Source organism: Ruditapes philippinarum, unplaced genomic scaffold (assembly GCF_026571515.1).
Source record: "Ruditapes philippinarum isolate M1 unplaced genomic scaffold, ASM2657151v2 ctg1280_1_1_1_1, whole genome shotgun sequence".
Lineage (NCBI taxonomy): Eukaryota > Metazoa > Mollusca > Bivalvia > Venerida > Veneridae > Ruditapes > Ruditapes philippinarum.
In genome coordinates this window covers 28,701-54,826 of record NW_026865162.1, presented here as the reverse complement: position 1 = coordinate 54,826, position 26,126 = coordinate 28,701, and the positions used below count along the sequence as shown (strand labels likewise).

The following is a 26,126-nucleotide window of genomic DNA, read 5'->3' as shown; positions in this document are numbered from 1 at the left end:
TTTTATTTTGTTTCTGTAAAACACTCTTTCAAGTTGGTAGGGGGATATACTCAGCTACAAGTGGCAGTAACTCATCAGTTTTAAGCCTCCAGTTATTAATGTCTTTAGAAACATGACACCATTGTTCACCGTGTCTAGGTTCAGCTGCTGTACAACGTTTGTGAACCTGTTTCTGTGAATCCTGAAAATGTTGTATTAATAATGAACATAATGTACAATCTATGTAGTGACAGTACATAATCTAAATATCATCAATGCGGCATTCTCATAAACTTTACAGCTTTACTCCTAGTCAAATATGACTCGGCTACAGGACAATGTTTATCAACCTCCCTGCAAAGCCTTTCACTCCCCTTGTAGGAAGCCACATCATGGTGCCATAGAATTATACCATCAACTCAGCAATCTTTCCAAACATAGGTGAAGTGAATACAAAATACTAGTGACTGGCCTTTGACACCAGTATATACCAAGGTAAGACTGTGTGCAATTTTTACAATTAGATATTTTGAAATCCCTTTAACTTTGAATGGATTGTTCAAAGCAATGTTCAAAATTTAAAGCTGGGCAAATTCATTGCACTAATTCAGCAGTCATTATAGTGTATGTGCATGCAAAATCAAAAGAATTATCTAAAAACTAGCATTATTCATACATCAATTTGCTTAATCAACATTATGAACTAATTGGCCAGGTAAAGTCTCTCAAATTTCCATCTTCAATTCTGTTACATTAATTTGATACATAGAGAACATTTATTCTTGCAAAAATCTTCAAATTGAAAAATGACCATGCTTGTACTTAAAATGACTGCAATAAGAAATTTAAAGAAGAAAGAGGAAAAAAAATCCAAGTGTTTATACCTCATCACCATGCATCATCTCAAACTTGTAAAAGTTGGCCCACGCATCACCAAGATCTGGATCTATCTTAACTGTTCTGTTAAACCATTCTCGTGCCTTCGCTATCTTTCTTTCAGACCAAAACATCCTGAAAACACACAGTAATGTTAATATGTAAACATATATATTTAGCATATTTCAAATGAAAACTCCCACAAAGTTTTTAATGACATCAATATTGTAAAGTATATGTAAGAATAAAAATTTCTAGATAATATTCATACATCTGGGTACCACGCTGTCTTATTAAAGACAGAATGCATTGTCAAGGAGTCAACTTCACCAGTTTAGTTTAATTTTAACAAATTTCATTACTCAGAATATATATAAATGTTACAATTAAAATTTTTACAATACAGATAAAGCATTTCAAATATTCTTAAAAAAAAAGAAACAAGATTAGAATGAAAGACTAAATGTCTTATGAAATTCTTGTTCAGGTTTATGTTCAATTATTCACTATTCAAACTACAACTTATCCACAGCCTCTAATGTGATAAGTCCTTTGTGTTTTAACTTATGTATGTTAAAGAAAAACAAGAATGGTTTATATAAATAAAACATATTTATAATCTATAAATGAAAGGCAAAGTAAGAATGTTACATACTTCGAGGCTGCCAGCAGCACATGTGGATCATGCTCACATCGTCTTAGACCATCAACAGATTTAGTTTTTCTTTGTGGTCGAGGCTCCATAAAAATTGCTTCTGCCCATAAAATACCAGATGACTGACACTCTTGTAATGCTGTAAATTTATACAGGACATTATACAGATTTATAAAGTTACCAATTTGGCAATACAGGGACAATGATTCATGTTTTATGCTCCCATCATTCACCACAATGTTGGGTCAATACAATGGTTATATCTTTGGGATGTTCAAAATAAGTGGGGAGTCTTTCAAACAGAAGTTGACCATAGACATTCCAATCAAGCGAGCTTTATCTGTGACATATCCAAAAGGCTGGGGTAGAACAATTGAGGCAAATGTTACAATTAAATTGTCCATTACTGACATGTTATCCTAGCCAAAATGATTAGGGAACGCTTTAGAGACTGAAACATGCTTTAAATGATGATTTTGTCGATTAAAATTCATTTGGGGGAATTTAACGGTAAAACTTGTGGGAAGGTCCACATATTATAATTGGAAACATCTGTCTGGAAGATGAAACTTTAATTCGAGAATTATAATTGATAAGGAAGTATATTCAATTACCTTTGGCCATCAAAGTCTGGGCAATGTTTTTCATTCCACCTCTATTTTCTAGCCGAATAGCTTCCAACCAAAGATCTGCAGTACCTGGATTTTTCAGTCTCGCTTTCTCTAGGATGGATCGAGCCTTAATAAGCTGCCCAGTCTTCTCTTCTAATCTTGATAACAATAGCCATAATGGTATAGCATGAGGGCATTTCTTAAGCTGAAATATATTAATTGTATAAATTATATAAATTGTTTGAAGTCATAAAGATATTGCAATATTTGAAGTATTGGGAAATATTTCATTTAGGTATACAAGTATGGCATGTGGCACTTCTTTAGCTGAAATATTCATATATATATTTTGTACTGATGACAACAAGTCTAGATGTTCACACTTCCTGTGCTGGAGCTAGATTCTATACTGATGGTTACTCACTTTTTTTATTTTGATATTGAAATTCCTTAAGCTTTGAATGATAAGCTATATAACTATTGTTAATTACAGTCATATTCATGGGTGGCCATGATTTGTTGTCCTAGCATTTTCAACAGTGCTTGTTTGATACACTATATTTTCTAATAATCCAAGCATTTTGTGTTGAAGAAATTTGCCAGATACATTTATTTTACTTTCATGTTTAAAACTAAAATCCAATTGTTTTCTTTCTAAAGGAACATCTGAAAAAAAAATGTGATACAAACAGAAATCTTGTTGACTCAAGGACAGAGACAAATTTAGGGCACCAGACAATATATACCAAACTGGTGACTGAGTGGTAAACATTGTATATTCATTATATGATTTTCATACAAGTTCAATATGATCATCGTAAGTAACCAAATGATGAAGGTTAAATAACTTTTTTATTTGCACAACTTCGCACTCCAAATTAATAATATATGTAATTGCCAATGCATCATACAATTTTCCAACACATATACAAACAGATTTCAAATGTTACGATGGTGAAGAATTATCTCAGTGTCTCTATATATAGGTAATAATGACACTCACCCCTAGATTATAAGCCTCCCTGGCCTCTGTAAGATGTCCTCCCTGTTCCTCTATCTGTCCTCTCATCATCCATAACTACAAATATATAACACTATATGTAATCTATTTCAATATATAGACGATATTGAATGAGTGTAGGTTTAATACTTCATTTATTGAACGAGTTGAATAAAATCATATTATGCAAGCCTCTGGTGAGCATAATATTGTTTAATTCAACGAGTTCAATAAATTTAGTATTGGATCTACACGAATATAATATTCTGTTTATCACATAAGTTTATAAATAAGAATGGTAAACTGTTAAAAAGAGTAATTTTTAATTGACACAGCTAACCAGTGAATTTTGTTTTAATTTTCAAAACAACCTGTGGCTTTCTGAAGAGGAAAATATAGCATGATAAATCAAGGGGAAAAGAAAATTCCAAAAACTGACCACACATTTTACAAAATTTTCAGTTTCAATTCAATTTAACATGCATGGTACAAAGCAGAGGCTATCTATAGGGACAGCTTTCTGCCTTCTAGCTGATATAAGTCAGCTGCTCATGGTTCTAGTGAAGAATGTGCACAGGGCATTTTAGGAGAAAATATAAATCACTGCTAACATTAGCGCTCTTTAACGCTATGTTTATACATAAGGCAAATGTCTTAATGTAAAAGTGTTATTACATAAATGTAAAATTGTTTTTATTTAATGGCATTATTACACTCCTGTGCCATGGTTTATGTGATAAGTATTTGTATTATAAACTGTTATGAAAACATTTATTGTCACTTATTACTTTTTGTACTCCCCCGCCCCTCCCAACACAGTGTTGTCATTAGGTGTCGGCTGTAGGCTTAAATGACCGTCTCTAATGCATTTTTGGCCGTCTCAAAACTTGGAAAGTACTCTTTGTTGTACATGATAAAATAAAAAATTGACTGTCTCTAACTCAAATTCAACCGTTTCAGAAATTTTGTAATAAAAACCCTTTATGAAATTAATAAATTGATAAACTCATAAAATTCTAGTAAATATGTTATATTAAGTCATTCTTTATGAAATTACCACATTGACAAACTAATATAATTCTAGTAAATATGTAACATTGTGTCATTTGGGCAGACCAAAAACAATATGGCCTCCTGATCATAGATCCTTAAGGTAGGGAAGTTGTTCTTGGATGCTTCACATCGTCTTGATGTGGTAGACATTTGTGCCAAGCTTTTTCAAAATCCCTCAATGTATGACAAAGTAACAGTCCGGTTACGAAAGAAGTGGGGACGCACAGACAGATGTACGGTGCGATTTTAATATGCTGATTTTGGAGACATAAAAAAAATCTTAATTTGACAAAAATTGCAGTTAAAAATAGCGTACCTTTGGAAAATCTGGATAATGTTTTGTAGCATCCTCGAGAAGTTTTCTGGCATTTGCTATTTCTCCAAGACACCACTCTAACTTTACTGACTTCATGAACACCTACAAGGAACAAGTAATAACAGCTTTATAACACTGCAAGTTTGTAACTTCACTTTTCATTGGATAACTGGGACATCAATATTAACTATATACACAAGCTGGCACCTACTCTATTTTTCCACAAGTATTTACCACCTTACAATATAGTAGATATAACATACCCTAGCTGTGGGAGCACTAGCTCGTGCCTTCTGTAACAATCTTCTCGCACGTTCAAACTCGTTATTCTCAGACTCAAGCTTCACAGCAGCTAACCAGATTTCTTCACTATTCGGATTGGCCTGGAAAGCAAGAGCCAGGATACTTCTTGCTGCAGGTACATCGCCCTGAAATTATGACGAGGAGAAAAACATTGTCCATAACTTTTTTTTGATAATGTCAGCATATACATTAATTTTCCTAAAAATATTTTCTCAGCTCAATACATTGACTGTCACTTCCTATTTCTGTATTATTCTATTCCTGCAAATATGCAGCTGCTTTCAAAATTTGCTTTGTGAGTCTTTAATATTTCCATGAAGCAGGACTTAAAATCTTTTCTTACTGCTGCAAGTGTATACTTTTGATAGCTTTTATAGATTATAAATCACTAGAGCAATATTAAATTCATACAGTGACTCTCTTGTAACACTAGGATAAGGAAATTAATGCTACACTTATCAATATTTTAAGCACATATGTCATATGGACAGTATCTCTTTAAACAACTGGACATTAATATAAAATAATTAACTTATATAATTGGGCAGACTATATAGAAAGATGACAAGGATAAAACTTACAGCTAGCCATTTAGACTTGGCCCCCATCAACCACAGAACTTCAGCTTTAGGACAATGTGCAACCGCTCTTTGTAACAGTGCTTCTAATGACTCCCTGAAAATATATAACAATAATTATTTTATGCAAATCTGCTGTCAGTTTTAATTTTATCATACTTGTGCATAACCTGGCATACGGTGGTGCACATGGATATTTCTTTAACAAGTTTTAGATTCTGACTGTAATAGTAACACCTCCTAGATGGTGGTAAAAAATGTAAATTTTGGGACATTGTCATAGCAGGAAAGGGACATTTTTATGTCAAGATCAAGCTCATACATAAAACTTACGAAATTTTGGGACATATTCTAGATGAAAATTGTGTTAAATTACACCTTAAAGTTATCAAACTTAGCATTTAATAACTTATCTTAAGTGGAAAAAAGAGGCATGATCATATCAAAATATGACTTTAAGACTTGATCTTTACATTATGACCTCTCATAAAAATTTCAGGCTTCATGTTTGCATGGTTTCAGAATATTTAAAACAAAATATTTCCGCTGATCAGGGCAGTACAGCCAATGTTGTGTAATGAAGACCCTATCTGAAGATAACATAGCTGATAGTTATTTTGTTGGAAGACAAGCAGTTAAACAGAACTTATCATATGACTTCAATTCATAGATATATATGGGTATAAAAAACACTCAACTCAAATACTATGTTAAATTCATAATAAAATAACAAATATTACCTGCTTCCAAAATTCTTCTCAAAATATGCAGCTCTTAACCAAATACTCTTTTTACTTGGAAACACAGACAATGCATATGCATAAATTGCACGTGCACATTCGTAAGCTCCGTGTGAGGCACACTGTAAGAGAACAATTCTACATTACTATGATAAACATGTATATTCTCGACCTCTGTATTATCTACGTAGCTCTATTACTAACGTATCCCGAATATTTTGAGATGTGTGATCATGCATACATTAAAGTTAAAAATCTTTGATAACAAAGACAACAAAACATGCAACCTTTATGTTAAATTTGTCTGCTTGACACAAAATATAAACTATTAAATTCATCATTGATAAATAATTACAGACATGTAGGAAAAGTTAATTGTGTTGATACAAGGCAGGCAAAATCTGATTCTGACTTACTTATTTGTTTTTATCTGAAGTATAATTATCTCTGTGAAACCTCCCATGTGCTCAGAAAGGTCATCTACATGTATATAACCCTCTTTAAAAAATTATTTCAGTAACATCGAAAGATGTATTCAATTTGAAAAAGGCAGACATGTTTACTAATAGTGTGTTCATAAATTTATATTTTTTCCATTATCTGATTTCATTAGACTAAGTTTAACATACTGTCAGCAATCCAAATTTTCTTTTTTTAGATTAATATTCTCTTAAAGTCTTAAAGGAGTTCCACTGAGGTTCAGACCCACTTCAAATGGTATACAAATTTTGGACAAATATTTCCAGTCCTGTCACCTCAAAAAAACTCAGTGGAGTCCCTTTAATAAAGGATGTTAAGGTAATAAGTTTCCCACTTACAGCTTCAGCATCCTCCATCCATGTGTGTTTTTTATCTTCTTCCTCTACACCTATACCAATCACTGACCGTCTGAAAACAAAATATATATACATGTTAAACTTTCGAAAATTATATATGCTATTTAAAATAATTAAGTTTTTATATACACATGCCTATGTTTTATTGTAAAAAAACAGTAAAAGATGTTTATTTTATCAAAATATTATAACATTTCTTTTACACGCAAATTGTGGCGTCTATTAACATAGACGTTAGTTTGGTACGTTTATGTCATTTCCTTTATGCATCAACTGATTGAGCTAATAAAGCAAAACATGTATTGATATTTAGAATTGTGTGTTGTTTTTTTTATCTATTTGTCCCATGTACAACCTAAAAAAAATTCTAAATCCTGTAGTTACCAGAAAATATGACCTTTTTATTTATAAGTCAGGAACCACGCTTTGAACAAACTGCTGCAATGGTGCATACAAAATTTCTATGCTTTAAGTCTATATACTTTGAAGAAGAAAATTTTTAATGATTTAACAACATGAGTCTTTTAAAAATCTAGCGATGAGAGGTCATGGTTTGATCAAATTTAGATTAAAATTGGAATAGAATGCCATGTTTGTTTTTTTATTCCTCTTCTTCTACACCTATAATAATCACTGAACATCTAAAAGATTTATCAATGCAATAGATCAAAACCATTTCAATAACTTTGGTAGAGCTTTGAGCAAGAATGACCCAAGGCACATTTCTTCAAATTTGGCAGTGTGGCTTCAATGAGATGTTATTTGTAACAATTGTCGAGTATGGAAGACAAATGACAGATAGATCCAATTTGTTTGTTACAGTTAGGTTTCGGTTTCACCAACACAGTAAATGTCAAGTGGCCACTTGCTAGTATCACTGGTGGAGGAAGATCTCAGGAGCTTTCAAGTATTATTTCAGGAGCAAGTGGGACACTAGAATCAAACCAATGACCTTTTGCAATCAATCTGAATATCTTCATCAAATAGAAGAATTTGACAGTTCTTGGTGGGCTTCAATAAATAAATAAATAAAAAATCAGCAACATTTACCACTTTGCCATTTAAGTGCAAAAAGCTTTTGTGTAAACAATTTATGAGGGGAGAATTACAATAAGTGTTAAGCTTTCAGTTCAATCCACTTTATCATATCATATTAATTTTCTCTGTGTTGTGTAGAATTGTAATTTGATAATGTTTAAACCAAAGATTTATGAGAAAAGATAGAAACTTACATAATAGCTTGACAAGTATGTATACTACCAGCTTTCTCACAATCTTCTGCATCTTTTAACCATTGCTCTTTATTGATTTCTACCATATTTGCACGTAATGAATTCAACGCTGTAAATAAATACACATCATGGAATGTTTGGAAAGCAAATCTATGTAAGCAAGTAACTGCCAAAATCTTCAGTTCATTAAATTAGTAGAAAAATCCAAGAGCAATTGCTGTGAACCATTTGTATTCTAAGAGCAATAGCTGTCTACCATCTGTTGTAACAGTGCAAGACATGGAGCATCACCAAATTTTAAAGTCTGAGGTCCTTAGAAGTTACTCTCTCCATACTGAGATAGTGTGTTTTAGCTATTTTCAAGGTCATAAAGTGACCTTCCAGCCTTGGTTGTTTAGGAAGACCTAAGTGTCCCTCAAGGCATTATTTCAGGCACAAGCAAGCTTCTTAAGTAGAACCACAAACTTTAAGTCAGCCAGCTCAATAGCTTCCTCAAGTAAAAGATTCCAAAGCTTTTTATTTGTTGGATTTAAAGTCACACTGACATTGTCAAGGTCATATGGTGACTTTTCAGCTTTACTGTTTGAGGGGAACATCAGGTGCCCTTTGAAAATTATTTCAGGGACAAGCAGGTACCGGAGTAAAAAATTACTAACCTTCTGTGAGGTAGTTGGATAAACTTCCTCACATGAAAGAATTGGCAGGATTTGAACCTACAGCTGTTATTAGCAATTGATTTAAATCACTTGAATCTAAGTTTTTGATGGTATTTGAACACAGATGCATAGGGGAGATAATCAAGGGCAAGATTTTCGAAGTAAGCAACCTTGACAAATGGGCCAAGATAGCCAATGTTTTTACATTGGTTCAAAGAAGAATATTAACAATTTTACCCCTTTCTACAATTTTCTCCACCATAGGTATATTATTGTTGGCCTCTTCTAGTTTCGCGGCACTGACCCAAATAAGACGATCTGTAGGAATGTTCTCTCGGGCTTTGTTTAATACTTTCCTTGCGTTTCCGTAATTTTCCAGACGGGCTAAAGCCAACCATAACTAAATCAGACAAGTAAAAAGTAAAATGATATACACAATTTGCAAAAACGTTTTCCTGCGCACAGTAAGTTAAATCATTTTGCTTAAGTAAGTGTTATAAGTTCAGTAAATTTGGTAAAACTAAACTACATTGATAAGGTAATGTATTTAATGCTAATAAACATGAGTTTTCCAGTATAGGAACCTACCGCAATAGCAATGAAAACAAAGCAAATGAAGCCTTCTTTTGGACAATTTTTGAAGACTTTAAAATTTAAACAAAAGATTTGTTAAATTTAAAATGTAGTGAATATGACAAAATCATGAGTCATTGTCATAAAACCTGACAAGAAGTCAATGTAATAAAATATATCTGACACACAGTCAATGTAATAAAATATATCTGACACACAGTCAATGTCATTAAATATATCTGACATGCAGTCAATGTCATAAAATATATCTGACACATAGTCAATGTAATAAAAATATATCTGACACACAGTCAATGTAATAAAATTTATCTGACACACAGTCAATGTAATAAAATATATCTGACACACAGTCAATGTCATTAAATATATCTGACATGCAGTCAATGTAATAAAATATATCTGACACATAGTCAATGTAATAAAAATATATCTGACACACAGTCAATGTAATAAAAATATATCTGACATGCAGTCAATGTAATAAAATATATCTGACACACAGTCAATGTAATAAAATTTATCTGACACACAGTCAATGTAATAAAATATATCTGACACACAGTCAATGTAATAACATTTATCTGACACACAGTCAATGTAATAAAATATATCTGACACACAGTCAATGTAATAAAATATATCTGACACACAGTCAATGTAATAAAATATATCTGACACACAGTCAATGTAATAAAATTTATCTGACACACAGTCAATGTAATAAAATTTATCTGACACACAGTCAATGTAATAAAATATATCTGACACACAGTCAATGTAATAAAATTTATCTGACACACAGTCAATGTAATAAAATATATCTGACACACAGTCAATGTAATAAAATTTATCTGACACACAGTCAATGTAATAAAATATATCTGACACACAGTCAATGTAATATAAAACTAGAACTGTGTCCAAAGGACATGGATGCCCCCACTGTGCAGATGTGCTCGTAAACAAGAGCATGCATATTCTTCATGTAAGATTTTTATGTGGAACTTTTTATTAAAATCTGCCATCCGGTTTAAGAGGAGTTGGGTTCACAAAATTTCTATATGGTATATAGTGAAAAAATCAACAAAGGGCCATAATTCTGTTAAATTTGGTCGCAGCAAAAATTCCTTCCTTTACTACCATCTACACATTAAGGTTGTTCATCCCTGGAAGTTTAAGCAAAATCTGCCGTCCGGTTTAAGAGGAGTTGGGTTCACAAAATTTCTATATGGTATAAAGTGAAAAAATCAACAAAGGCCCATAATTCTGTTAAATTTGGTCGCAACCAAAATTCCTTCCTTTACTACCATCTACACATTAAGGTTGTTACTCCCTGGAAGTTTAAGCAAAATCTGCCATTCGGTTTAAGAGGAGTTGCATTCACAAAATTTCTACATATTATATAGTGATAAAATCAACAAAGGGCCATAATCCTGTTAAATTTGCTCGCAGCGAAAATTCCTTCCTTTACTGCCATCTTCACATTAAGGTTGTTTATCCCTGGAAGTTTAAGCAAAATCTGCCATACGGTTTAAGAGGAGTTGCGTTCAAAAGATTTCGGGACATACGTACAGACGGACGGACAGACGTTCCAATATTTTGGGTTTAGGGGCTATTTTCTTTGTTATTTTCTTTGTTTTCTTAAGGGCTACTAGCCCATAAACCCTTTGATCACGGTATGAACCTATTGTTCCCTTTCGTTCTTTTTACTGTTATATAGCCCCTAAACCCAAAATGTTTGCTCGGACGGACAGACAAGTGCAACGCTATATGCACCCCACTTTGTGGGGGCATAATTATATCTGACACACAGTCAATGAAATAAAATATACTTGACACACAATGTCATAAAATATATCTGAAATGCAGTCAATGTCATAAAATATATCTGAAATGCAGTCAATGTCATAAAATATATCTAACAAACTGTATAACATGCAATAAAACCTGACAACCTATCCAAATAATTAAAGAATGACAAAAAGCTAAAATCATTAATCTGATATATGATTACCTCAACACTTGTTGGACAACATTCTACTGCACGACTTAACATTATCCTGGCATCTTCTTCATCTTCTAATTCAACTGCAAGTTTCCACAACTTCACAGAGTTAGGAATATTCTCTAAGGCTATAAAAATATACCAAATAATTATATTTTAAAAGATTTATATATGGCTAATAATTTTATGTGAAACAGATCGACAGTAAAGGTAATGTATGCTCCCTGAACCTGCACCTTTATCAATCTATTTAAATGCAAAATATGTAAAACAAAGATTCTAACACTCCTCATGCTTTTGTCACTATACACAAAGAAGAAAAATTACGGTTCTAAACTGCCAATAAATACTGGTAAGGGACTATATGCATATGCGGCTGTTATTTTTTTTCCCTCGAAAATACAGTAAACAATTTTTTTAAGGTAACTATAATAACGCATTTTTATTGATATTTTCCGTTCTTACAATGTTTTCTTTTCAAAAAATGCTAAAATCACTACCTCCATAGGTTTGATCCATATCAGTTCATAAAATTGATATCACAAATCGGCGCAAAATTAGTAAACAGCGTAATGACGTCATCCTAAGTATACAACTCATTCATAAAGGCGATAGAAAGACGTCATTTTAAACTGACAAGAATGATTAATCAAGCCCTGATGTTAAAAAGATACAATCCAGTCTGACAGGTAAGTTTTAATTGTTGAAAACTTGATAAAATAACTATTTATTTTTTTTGGGCTGTATTATTTCTTTTATTTAACAATTTCTGTATCTTAGCAAAAATAGGGTGCGAAATTGAACAACTTTGTATGAACATCAGCACCGGAAGTAATTTCCGCTTGAAAAATAGCATAAGTGATCTTCCTTATTTTGTCTTGATATTTTGTACGGCCTTCGTGGTCAATTCCTATTCATCAAAACTCCAAACCGGTGTTAAATAGCAGATAAACACCGCTCAGACTGATACCACTTCTTAGATTTTTAAAAAATATATTTTAAGCATTTCAATTTTCAAATTAGGTATCATTCTGTTTTGTTCAAAGAAAAAGAAATAGAGAAAATCTAAATAAACCTTTTCTATAAACTCTTTTCTTTGCTTTTAATTCTGTCTCTATCTCGGCAGCCTTACTCCAGATTCTCACTGACTGTGGTAGTTGTCTAACTGCCTGGGCAACAACTGCCTTAGCTTGATCACCAGGCTATATTTAGAAACAAGAGATGATTACAGGTCAATGCACTAAACTATTCTTAAAGGCACATTATGCCTCAGAAGTCCATATATTTTAAAATGTCAAACATGTGTTTAATTAGGGGTGTGGATCGTCGGATAAGTGACGATCCTACCCAAACCACGATTCAGCACTTACGGTTCACAAATCGAACCACAAATCTTTTGTTATCAAGACACCCATATAAACATGTACATTAGTAATAAAAACATGTTTATTTAAAAAAAAACAATACTAAACATTAAACATACATAATATAAACTAGGTTTATGTTTTTATTCTTTGGATGATTATTTTTGTTTTGTTTTTTGAAACCAATTACTTCCTAGCTCAGCATCATGGTACATGGTCTTTAACCGTCAAATTGTATTTAGGTAAACTTCATATATTTATACTCAAATCATATTTTTCTCGATTTTAAAAGTGTGAGAAACAGTGAATGTATATAATAAAAAATTAGATCGCGATCCACGATCTCTGGGCTTAAGAATATTCAAACTCGATTTTTGACTTTGATTCGTGATTATCCAAATACTCGGATACTCGCCCCAGCCCTATGTTTAATAGTGTTTAAATAATGGGTTAAGTGCATGTTATATATGATTTACAGCTGAAAAAAGTAGCCCTGAACAATGCAATTATGTGTCGTTAAGGTAGTAGAATTTAAACAAAGTAGTATTTTGACTTCAATACAAAATACTGATTTACTATACGAATTTCCAACGGAACTAAAGATGCATAAGATAGTTTATGTATATAGGAAATGAGTATTTCTTTGGAAACTGTAATAAGAAACCAAAAATAAACAAACTGTAAGAAGAAACCGAAAATAAACAGTTTTTGAGAGATTAGAAAGATAGCATTTCTGAGGTATAATGGGCCTTTAATACTTGATAGAAAATGATGGCTATACAGACATTTCCTCAGTTCACTATGTCCAATAATACAGTGGCATTTATGCCATAGTAATGGGTTAAGTTCAGTGATCTTCCATTATAAACTTACAGACATGTGTGAAGATTTAAAAAAAATACCTTCAGTGGTTGTGTAGATATAATTTATACCCAAATATCTTACATGGAACTTTTTTTTTAGATCACAATCATTATGGGGTATGTGATATTATTACCATCTATGCAAGACTTTTGGGTAATTCAACCTTACAAGGACATTAGTGAAGTTTGAAAAATGATGGTTTTGGATATGAAACAACACACTTAACCTTCACAACATTCTAAGATTCCTCCACATTCTTATATTATTTATTATTCCTAATGAAGTAGATAAGTGTACATATTATGTTACTGTCAGGAATGACCAATGAAAATTGACATTACAAAGGTGCACTATCTCAAATCAGTCTTACCATGAGTCTAGCAGCCTCTAACCACACATCTTCAGATTTCGGACATTCCTCGCAGCCCTTCATGATAAGATTTCGAGCGGCCTGAATCTTTCCTGTGACTTCTTCCAGACGAGCAGACGCTATCCAAGCCGGTGGATGTTTCGGGTTTGTCTCTCTGACTGACTTCAGTAAAAGTCTCGCCTTTTTAACATCACTAAAGAAACATTATCATTTTTATTGACTTCAGTAAACATGTATCTAATTTCAACATCGCTAAAAATAACCACAACAAAAAACAATAACAGCATCAATATCGAAAAACAAAATCTTCAAAATAAGTAATTTATGTTTTAATGTTTCATTTAATTTAAACCAACAGTATGACTCTTATCTTAAGACAATTCAAGCCTTACTGGTTAACAGTACTTCTCCATGCAATATTTCAAGTAACAATAACATGAAAAAACACCATCCTTCTCCCATAGTTTATTTACTACTACCCTTGAAAGAAAGAAATCTCCAACGACAACGAAATAAACAAGAACAATCTGATAAATCAATGAATATTTTCACCTAATACCTTCTATAAAGACAAATTCTTTAGTTACAACTCTTGAATTGAACGGCTGAAATCCTCTGCACGAGCAATGATGAAATAAACTGTTGACCAATCAACATTTTTAACTGTTTCACCCTTGTCAGCAAAGTATTGCAAAGTATTAGGCCATGTCATTGGTGTTTGTGAAACAGTCAAAACTCTTGTCCCTTAGTATCAGGACAATATTTCGAACTGTTGCCCTAGACCTTTGGCTCTGGCAACATTTCCAAATGTCATCCCTGATACCTCGGGGCAACAATTTTGACTGTTCAAGAAGCACAATCACCACTTTAAGGCTAAAAAGAAGGCTATTTTTAGCCTTGGTGATCTTGATCCTATTGACCTTATACTCTATCAAAATAAATGTTATATTTTTAATGTGAGTAATAGTCTTACTTGATGTCCCCTCCATGTGACGGTAACATAGACTGTAGATCTGTGAGATATCCTTTAGGATCAACAACTGTTTGTCCACTCACGGAATCTGATACCTTTTAACATAACATAACATACATGATAAAATTTGGTCTATGAGACAGCCACAATATTTATTGTTAGAGTATTAGCAGTGTTAAAGGAACTCCATTGAGGCCAAAAAATTCCAAAGTTGAACATTTTACATAGATCAGCTGGGCACTTAATAAAACAGAAAGATTTGCAAAAGATTATAAAGAAATACTCTTAGAAGTAATTTGAAAATCATAATTTTAAGTCATTCTAGCCCGATTTTACTGAAATGGGTTGGGTCAATTTCACTGTTAGAATAAATATTCTGGGAAAAAGGAAGTGCATGAAGGATCTGAAAGTTAACATAAAAGTTATTGGTCTAGAACTATTACAAATATGACATTTATCTTGAAAATTAATCTCCTGTGCCGTCATCTTAAAAAACCTCAGTGTAGTCCTAGCTAACCCTTTATCTGCTCAATTTGAATAATGGATTTGCCCTGCTTTGAGTCTGAAATAGTCTATTCAAAGACTATGTTTTAGGTATTTCAATATCAAAATACAATAATTGTGCTGTTAACAGTAGAGCCTGGTCCTGTGCAGGGCAAGCCTGTCTTTATACTATCATTTTCTATTCCAGCAAGTTAAGGTTTAAGATACCAAATTTTAACATGTTTTGTATATAAAAGTTAAATAACAATAAATACTACCCTTATCTGTCCCCTAAAGTGTAAATAAGAGTTAAAGAAGCCGATCAAACAAAAGATATGTGCAGTTAATAAAATAAATGTTCCTGTCATTCTTAGAAGTTATCATGGCAAATACATTGTCATATGAAGCACTGCAATATGAAATATACAGATTTAACAGGTGCCTTGTCACTTAAATATCTGTACAAACTTTATATACCTGAGTAAGTTTAATGTCCATCAGCGTATTCCTAGCCTGTCCGATCTTTTTCATATCAATATCTCCTGGCGTAACACCACCAGGTGTATTCAACCCTGGTGTAAGAGCTCCACCGTAAGGTGTGGTCAGACCACCAAATTTCTGTAACACATTGTCAACTCTAAGTTATGTAAATCTTACTATTTTGAAAAGCACATTTAATGAATGAGAACAAACCTAATTTATTCCTTTAAACAAGCATATAATCATCAGCTCTAAAGCATGTTGGAAACCTATCATCTGCCTTTTCCTTTTTGTTGTACTCTTTGTGCAAAGTTTACTTCAGAAACAGCATAAAGAATGCCTCAGTTAGAACGACAATTACTCTGAATCAAATTTGGCTTCATTACATCAGGGGATGTAACTTTTGTTCAATTTTGGTTACGAGAATCAAAATTCAGATTCAATTTTGGCCAAAACTCAAATCAATTTTGGTTACATAACCGGCTGTTACTCTTTAGAAATTTATAATGGTGCATAACATCTATTCCAAGTTTTAACTATTATTTAAAAAATAATACATTACTGCTTATTCTATAAATGAAAAAAGAATATCACAAAGAGGCTCTCACCTGCTCTCTTTCAGAGAGTACATTACTTGTACCACTAGCAGCTGCCCTAGATAAAACACTGTCTGGCACTGGTGTGTACCTGAAAGATCAATGGTTAAAGGTCAATGTTGTAGTTAAAGGTCAAATCTTATTGTATTATATAATATTTAATTTGTACAAAGGTCAAATATGAACCTTCTATGATATATTTATACACATAACAGGCTTGTTCTGTTTGGAATTGGAAGTAATTATTGTTAATCCTTGAACAGATTTAACCCTGAACATGCTGAATGTTTGAAATGCACTTGTCCCACTTCGATTTTGGGACTGCCCATTATCAATTTTAGGGATATGAATTTGAATATTTCAAGTTTGTCAAGCACCTGTATAGAGCCTGGTCAGACTGCACTGATGTGCAGGCTTGCTTGGCTCTATATTGGTGGCAAAGGCTTAACACTGTATGTTCCAGAATTTTAAGGGTTAAGTATGAAAATTCTGAAGTTAAACTATCAACAGTGCAAGGAATTAAGTATGAAAAATTCTGTAAACACAGTATATTTTGCTTACTTTCTGTATCCTATCATTAAGGTACATGTATATTGAATTCAATCTATTGAGCAATATTCCCCAATTCTTTCATCAATGTTTATCCAAACATGTCAAATTCTGTAACTCAAATTTTTCCACATTTTTCAGTAATTTAATTAGCCAAAAATAAAGAGAAATAGACCAAAGTCAGGGTTGTCTTTTTAGATTCATCTAGAGATTTTTGGTTTAATCACATGCAACAGTGTGTTTTTTGTTTAAAAATGGTCCAGAATACATTAGAGGTATTCATTGCATAAATCTCTGATCTGTCCAATTCAAATTATCCATTAAAGTGGATACAAAGAGTTTCACCACAACATATTTGTAAAACAAAAGAGCATGTGTCAATGTTTGTGGTTAATTTTATTGTTATTCAGATGAATGGTCAGAGTAGAGAACTATCTTTTGGCTTTCAACTGCCTCTTTTTGACAATCCTGTAAAGCAGGTATGTACATACTTTTCTGCCCTTGGATTTCTCTGTTTCCGGTTCCTAGCATCACCAACCTCAGGTATATTCATCCATTCATCTGTACTGACACCAGCAAGATCTCTCTATATATAACATAGATAAATGTAGAATGTTCATTATGCAAGGAATATGATATGCAGCATAATATTTTGTTCTGGAACATTTTATTTACAAGTTTAAATAAAATATTCATGTATGTTAAATGACAGACAATTTGTTAGATATGTTTTTAGAATTACAGAAACAATGCTATTTTATTGTCATTAAATTTTATAAAAATATTTCATTAGATATAGCTTTTTACCCTTTAAAACACCTATCAAAAAATTATATTTTTTAAGAAAACAATATGTACAGGATAACGGATATTTTTTTATAAAACCCGAGATTATATATGCCCTAAAACATGAATCTAGTTATCATTTAATTTTCACCATTTCTGGGAATTTTCGAGATTTATTCAGGAATTATCAAAATTTTGTCAATTGGGAAAAAATCCTTTGATTATTCAACCTCAATTTTGTGCAAAAAATCAATGTTTATACAATTCCTATGATTTTTTTAAATTAACCAAATGTCAATCATTAACAAATAGGGGTGCAATGATACAGCTTTCTCTTGATTAAATTCTTGCTTTGTGATTTCATTCTATTACTCTGGCTATGTTAACATTAATTTTCTATAGGGAATACTTAAAAAACAATATTTAGCTTAACTGAAAGACACCAAACTTTAATGACCCAAGAGCGTCAAAACTTTGTGGTTTGTCTTCTATTATTAGACAACTCATTTTAGTGTTAACATTACACATGTTTTGATTGATTAAGCGTTCTGAAAGAAATGCTTGCTTAGAAAATGTTTGTTTAATGTCAGAAATGAGTTAGTTTCTAGAACATGGTGATCAAAGCGTAATACAGCCATCATAAATCAGGAATCATCAGTTCTGTATCCTAGTTCTACATGATTGACAGTAATCCCCTAGTCCTATCTACAAAGACTAGAAATCCAAGAACTCACACTGTACCTTAAGATCTGAAAACTGCTGTTGAATTTTGGGCCGCTCCTGACGATATTTTTCGATCTGTTCTTGCAATTTCTTCTCGCGTCTTTCCTTGCGTTTCTCGTCCATTCGTTTATCAAGTGCCTCATAGACGGCATCTGCCTCCTCGTCATCTTTATCATATGGATCTTTGCTACATAAACTTCCCCCATAACCTGTAAACTGTTAACAATTACAAAACTGTTAAATTATCCATTAAAATAATTGCAGTATAAACTAAAAAGGTTCTTTTTTATGTCAAAAAAATGTCATAACGTGTATTGTTATTTCAAAACCTTGTCTCACAGAAAAAGCTCCTTTTTTTTTCCTGCTGATTTTCAACTCACATAAATTTTGTTAGCAATTATTTTGCGATTCTAGCGTAAGAATTTTTTTTTAGTGAATTACCTCATCGTAGTTAGCATCGTTCAAGTCTTCTTCTTCCTCCTCATCCTTCGACTTCTTTGCCGGGGGTCCGTGACGATCATCCCTGTAAAAAAATTAATCCAGTTTCATTCAAGGTACCAAATTCACCGGACTGAATTCTTCTTTCCATAAAAATTAATTCTATATTCAATGATTAAAACTTTAAATCTTATTAGCCTGAAAACTTTAATTCCTTCAAAGATGTTATGTTTTTTGGGGGTTGGGATTTACACGATTTACTGGTGATTAGAACCACCAATATTTCATAAGGTAGATGGATAGCTTCCTTGCATGAAAGAAGCAAAAGTCCCTGTCGGGATTCCAACCCACAGCTCTGAGGGGCAATTGTTCGAAGCAATCCCTTTTGAAACTGAGGCGGTTATTCTTTATTTAAGCATATACATGTACCACATAGAGTGTTTTCCAGTGTTTTCCATGTTTGAGGTGCTCCAAAACACATTTGAGACAGTCATACTGGCCTACAGACACCTCCTAATAACAATTCTGCTCTGTTACAGTATTAATTACTGTGATGAAAATGAGGTCGAAATTAACACTAGCCTTGCAGGAAAATATTTCTTCTGAGAAAATAAAACTTCTCAGGTTACAGTAAAGTTACTTGAATATTTTATTCCTAGTTCATATTTGATCGTAATATTATAAGAATCAGAAAAACTATAGAAAATATGTATTTTTTTAAAAAGGCAAGCAACAGTTATATCATATTTATAGTTACAAAGTAGGAAATTTATAATTGATTTGTAAGTAACAAATATATTTTGAGTAACAATAAACAACAAAAAAATCTTTGATACATGAAATTGTCTTTAAAGCTATAAGTTGAGCAAATACAAGCCAAAAATTTGTTGTTATAGCTTTAGACAGATTTTTTTTTTAAATAAACAAATGTAATGTTGTTGGTCTCTTCAAAAATTTCTTCTATGCAGTCACTTAGTGTTATTCTTTTCCAGAGGGGTCTGGTAAAAGAATCCATCACAAATGACCTCAAGTTCCTATTTTTCACATTAGGTTTGATACAAGCCAAATTTCATATGCCTTAAAATTCCTTGTTTTTCCAAATCATGCTCATTAATAAAAACTTACAACTTTGCATTTATCTGTCATATTGGGTCCCAAACGATAAATCCCTATTCCTGACCTTTTATTTGAATAACAAGAGATTTAACCACAAACATTGACATGTGCTCTTGTGGTAAAGTACTTATTGTATCCACTAGTCTGATAATTAGAATTAGAGAGGTCAGGGATCTATGCATAGGCCTTATTTCACATTTAAGCTGAATTTTACTAACATTCCCAAGAGTGGAAAAAACACTATCATAAAGAATTTGACAATACTGGTTTCAATATACTAAATAATATAATATATACATAAAATATAAGTAAACAACTTACGAGATATCATCAGCATCTCTTGCAGGACCAATATCAGATCGTGTTGTAAATCCAGTAGCTCTGAAAAACAAACAAATGGTAAGGATATTAGATCAGTTAGATATAAAATAAAATGGTTCAATGATTCTATCACCTTAGTGCAGTAACTGGATAACTCCTACATGACCTTATATAATTTAATAGGAGTTAACCTTTTTCTCAATAATTAAAATCGGCTCCTAAATTATGCTACACATTATGATCTAACATTCGCCCATAGGCAGTCACTTCTTGTGGTCTTTCAAACAACCAATCATTGGCGAGCTTTCATTATTTTGAAAGCCATGCGGTTTCTAATTTTAACCCATGGAAAACCAATACTGAGTATAGGTAATTTCAACTATTTTGAGAACAAACATGACGTTGTCCATATAGCCGACAGGTAAACTGGCAAAGCAATCTTGCCCATTAAAAACTGACTTTATTATGTTAAGTTAATTTGTTAAAAATTACTTCAAACATTCTTTAAAATAACATTATGATAATAAACATACAGAAATTAAAAAATTTGCATGGTGTAACATGATGAATGTAAAGATGCTCTCTATATTTGGTAGCAAACCAAAATGACATGGGTCAACTTGGCCAACTATTAAAAATCTTTCAAAATATTATAGATTCAGTCTTTCGTTTGTTACAATTATTGTATTTATATATATATCAGGGCTTCCATTAATGGTAGTTTGGTAGTCATTTACTCCTTGATTTTGACTTGTTATGCTTTTCCTTCTTTACCTATAGAAATACATGTATAATGTGACTTTCAATATCAGACATATTACAGTCTCTGACTCTCAAATTTCGACACTTAATGGAAGTCAAGCTGTATATAGAAAAAGAGTTGTTTGTTTAAAGCGACATTACGATCATATTTTCATAGTCAAGTTGAGCAGAATTGACTTTATATTTCAAAAGATTGACAGTTAAAATGGTGCTTGACCAAGAGTTGATATTGGAAAACGTTCAGGATAAAATTATAAACCTGCCTTACATATAAAAAGACTGCCCCACTCTTTTTATTAACTGAGTGTTAGAGGTAAATTCTAATACATATTTAAAGAATTATATTTGGATCTGTGCATTATTTATTGTTTATAGGAAGTAAATTATTAAATTAAAAGGAGTTATAGATAAAATGAAAACTTATTTTGATATTCATCTGTTCACTCACTTTATACCCCTGGATGGGCATAATGTCACTTTAACATAAACCTTCAAATTCCATTGATGGACGGCTGAGTTATGCCACTAATGGACCTTAAAAAGCCTTTAATGGACAATGACATCCAGACAGAGTGCAACTGAAATGGAATAAGGGGCCATTTTCTTTTGTCATTTTCTATTCTATACATATAGACATCCATTGTGACGCCCCTTTAATTATTGTAACAGAATAATGCCCATTTTAATATCAATTTTTTTTTTCAGAAACAGAAATCTGGCATAACATTATGCATATGTCTAGGTACTCAAAAAGGAAATTAATAAGCCAATCAACAGTTTCGGAACTAGCAGACAACAGGCTTTTTTATCAGTAATTTTCCAAGTAAATATTACTGGTTGCGTATCTCTCTGTATAAATCATATGTTAAATGGCATATGGCATATGGTAGGTTCAGAGCAACAGATAAGCTTTGAAAGTGAATTTGGTATTACTCCATCATTTCCTTTGGAATTGGGTATTGGCTCCATTTAATTCGGTATTCCAAAACTCTATACCCTATGACTTCAGGATCAATTGAGTACCCAATTATGAAGATATGAATTTTATGGTTTCAATATCAATAAAATTTAAATGGGTTTTAAAAAGAAAATTGGAGATACTTATTCAACTTAGCAATTAACTAAAACTTTTAACAACTGTTTTATTTTTTATATAAAAATGCACATGTCAGATCTATGTCTGACTCTCAAAATATAAAAAGGAAGTAGCTGTATAATGTGTCTTGTTGTCAGGAAATACATCATTTTCATATCAGTAGCTGAATCATTTTCAAAATTTACAGAAATGTGTTTCAAGAGTTGAGATGTGAATTTAGTAAATTATAAACTGCTTAAATAAAAAAATCCCATATTTTGGCAAACTGAGTCTTAGAGTAAATTCTATTTTTGTTTTAAATAAAAATTATCTAGTGCATTTTTTTGTTTAATGGTAGTAATTTTATTTAAAGCTGTAAGAATAAAACAAATATTCACTGTTTCGCTTTTTAGCCCTTGGTTATTCAGTTTACATACAACTTCAACATATGGTCTAGACTGAGTATGCCAACGAATGACCCAAAGCCTTTACATGGAACCAATGAATCCAAACAGAGTCGCAACTCGAAAAATAATGTGATTTTCTTTTTATTTTCTATTCTATACATTAGGATACCCAAATTTAGTTAAAATTCGGAATATGTCGCATAATACTCTTTTTTAAAACCTGAAACTGCAATCACAATGCATATGCTAGGGGTAGCCAAAAGAATTAATAGCAATCAACAGTTTGAACGCGCACATGTGTCGTTTATCAGTCATCCGTCAATATTATTTGCTAACCTTTTAAATTATGTAAATGCATTGCATATGTAGGTCGAGATCTTTGAATTTTGGTTAACATTTCTTTGAAAATGTAATTGGCCCATTATTCGTATTATAAATTAATAATTCAGGATCAGATTAGTACCGCAGTTAAAATTTTTTTGGTTTCCATCCGATCAGTTCTAATTTTATTAAAAAGAAAAAGATCTTTTCAACTGTTAATCAATTTTTTTAAAAAAGCTTGAGATCTTGTCATTAATTAAAAGGTGTTCTTAAAATTTTTACATGTTGTGACTTAAATCTTTATTAAGCTTGCTCTTTACCAAATACAAAAGTTTTAGCGGAATTTTGTAATGTAAATTAGAAAAAAAATCATTGCGAAAACTAAGTTTTATAACTGATTGTTTGTTTCATAAAACTTCAAATCTTGGTTAAATTGTTCAGTTCACTAAATCCGTCGAAAAATAATCAACCAGTACTCGGTTTTTTTTGGTTATTCAGTTGCCATACATTGGTCTAAACTGATCCAGGAAATTTCTGGTTATTTTCAGATTATGTTTTTTTATTTACGTGATCGCCGAATGTGCCAGTTATTTTTGTCTACGAACATAGTCCAATATATTTCAACAAGTTAGTTTTCTGACTGATTTTTTATTATTTACAAAATTAATGTAATTCTTATTTTTTTTCTTTTGTCCATTTTTTTGACGCCATATTGCTTTCAAAGCGTCTATTGATACAGCTGGGACCTACTTATTGGTGGTCTCCGTAAAATCAATGGTCTCTGCCAGTCTGTAAAGACCGTCAACCTGAGTAGATTATTATACAAATTGACAGTCTCATGCTTTATTCATGTTATTTCGCCAATCTTTAATTGGAGACCGGAGACCGTTTATAAGCTAGCATTTGATTTAGCATGCATATCAATATAATTTGTCCAAAACTATGTGCAGACAAAGATTACTTTTGCGGTGACGAAAATGACAATGCGCGTGGGTCTTTAAGACAAATGTGTATCTTATTTTTTTAAATGGGTTTTGATACACATCAGGGCATTCTTTCCTTCTATAACAGGGGCCGATAACAGGCCCTTTCACAATTCAAAATTGCACTTTTTTTCACAAAGCGGCAGGAAAAAAGTCACAATTTCAAAAGAGATTTCATCAAATTTTGGGACTTTGTCTTCAAATTTCATTGTTTACCTTCTGGTAAAACTTGATTTTTGTCTATTGCAACCATGTAAATAGAATTAATCAAGTTATATGGTATTTGTGCATGTTTACCAGATTGAAGTGCCAGCTCAATGCAGATTTTACAGAAATTATTATCAAGCTTCATCACTTCCGGTTTCAAAATTTCATTAAATGGCAAATTTTATTATGTCATTTTTTCACAATTTTATGACATATCGCGCTTTTTTTTCACAAAATGAACAGGCCCAGGCCCTTTCACAATTTTGGCAAAAAATGCCCTGCGCATTCTAAAAGAATCAATTGTGTATTTTACATTATTAATTGCGTAAGTACGCAAATACGCACCTTATCTGTTGCTCTGTAGGTTTAACAGTTAATTTAAATGTTTCTAAAGAGATGATAATTAATATTACCCAAGATAAAGCTAAGATCAAAAGCTTTAATTAGCAATAAATCGCAATTAACTAGCAGTTTAAAAATGGCAACATTTGTATTGTTTTAACGTTAAAGATATGGAATTTCCACATTGATAAGGGAAACAACTCCTGTTTAACACTCGTTATATTTTGGTTATTTTCGCAGTTTATATAGAAACTATCGATGGGTGTATTCAGCAGTTTGATAAATTGTTAATTGGAAAACAGGTTAGAGACGCGCAGTGGCTGAGTTAGTCCAATAGATTAGACGTTTCAGGCTTGTTATAGTTTTATGTTGGTCAAGCCTGACGTCTAATAGTTATTGCTCATAAACGCGTAGCATTTTGAAAAATTAAAAAAATGTCTGTTGACTTGACTTTCAAGTTTTATTCAAAAGCTTATCTTCTGTTCTTTCAATTGCATGGTCTATCATCAACAAAAACTTTCAAACAATGTACTTATCAATTAAAAATAAAATATAAATATCAGTCTATTTCGCTCATCAGCCATACTGGTTAAGTAAAGCGTTTTACAGATTGATTCTAATTTTTTGAACGGAAAAACTATATTCGAACACACTGACGGTGCATGGGCAATTATTTCGTTGAAAAAATATTCCGTTAGAAACTTCTGGACTCATTTAAACGCTTGCATTTGAATTAGCCAATCAGATTTCGCGCACTGTATGGCGGCCATTTGTATATCGGCTGTACAAAGAATTTAATTAAATGAGAGGATTTAATCATGACTTTTCGGTTGTGACAGTTCAATTATTTTGTTTAAAGGTATTTATTTTTTAGTTTTGTTCATAAATAGGTCAAAATTAATGTAAATACACGCTGTTTTAATTGTTTAAATTCATTAGATCTTAATCGATGTCTAATGTCATTTTTTTTGCTACACGATTTTGCAAAGATCTGTTAAGACCTAACGTAACATGGAAAATGAAAAATGTAAAATATCAGATTAATGAATGATAAATATGAAATAGGTTACGTAAAGGTCTTATTATTAGGACTATGGCTGAGTGGGCAAGATTAAGGATAGACGCTTTCTATCAAGTAAGGCTTTTTGATGTTCTAAAGGAGTTAAAAGGTAAACATAATTTACAAAGTTAACTAAATTATTTAATGTAGACATCTAGCTCTTGTTAATGTTGTGTTGGATGCTTTTGGCATAAATTTGGGGAAAAACTAACAAAATTTGAACATGCATGTGGCATTCCTGCAGATAATTTTCGAAAAACGATAAGAATATTTTGCAATTTATTATTTATATGTAAAGTCTGATGAGATTACCCTCTTCCAAGACCAGGCACATATCCAAGTGGAGCTGGTAATCCTATAAAACTCTTCTTTTTACGACTAACCAACGACTGCACCGACATTTTGATGAAAACGTCAACCAGACGCTTGAAGGATATCTAAATCCCGTTTTCTCTTAGCTAAATGCCGAACC

At 32.0% G+C, this 26,126-nt stretch overlaps 1 protein-coding gene across 1 annotated transcript; it reads right to left on the bottom strand.

The window, feature by feature from the left end:
• On the bottom strand, nt 1–26,126 carry LOC132728053 (pre-mRNA-processing factor 6-like). Its single transcript, XM_060713662.1, has 23 exons — nt 25,967–26,126; nt 20,498–20,557; nt 19,064–19,145; nt 18,641–18,838; nt 17,605–17,699; nt 16,577–16,655; nt 15,966–16,106; nt 15,006–15,100; nt 14,033–14,225; nt 12,510–12,636; nt 11,444–11,562; nt 9,073–9,235; nt 8,180–8,288; nt 6,930–6,999; nt 6,112–6,233; nt 5,375–5,468; nt 4,754–4,918; nt 4,491–4,592; nt 3,125–3,199; nt 2,125–2,326; nt 1,511–1,649; nt 864–990; nt 1–181 (listed from the first exon to the last, which is right to left on the bottom strand). The coding sequence occupies exons 1-23, from the start codon at nt 26,053–26,055 to the stop codon at nt 29–31; spliced, it is 2,799 nt and encodes a 932-aa protein (XP_060569645.1). The 5' UTR covers nt 26,056–26,126; the 3' UTR covers nt 1–28.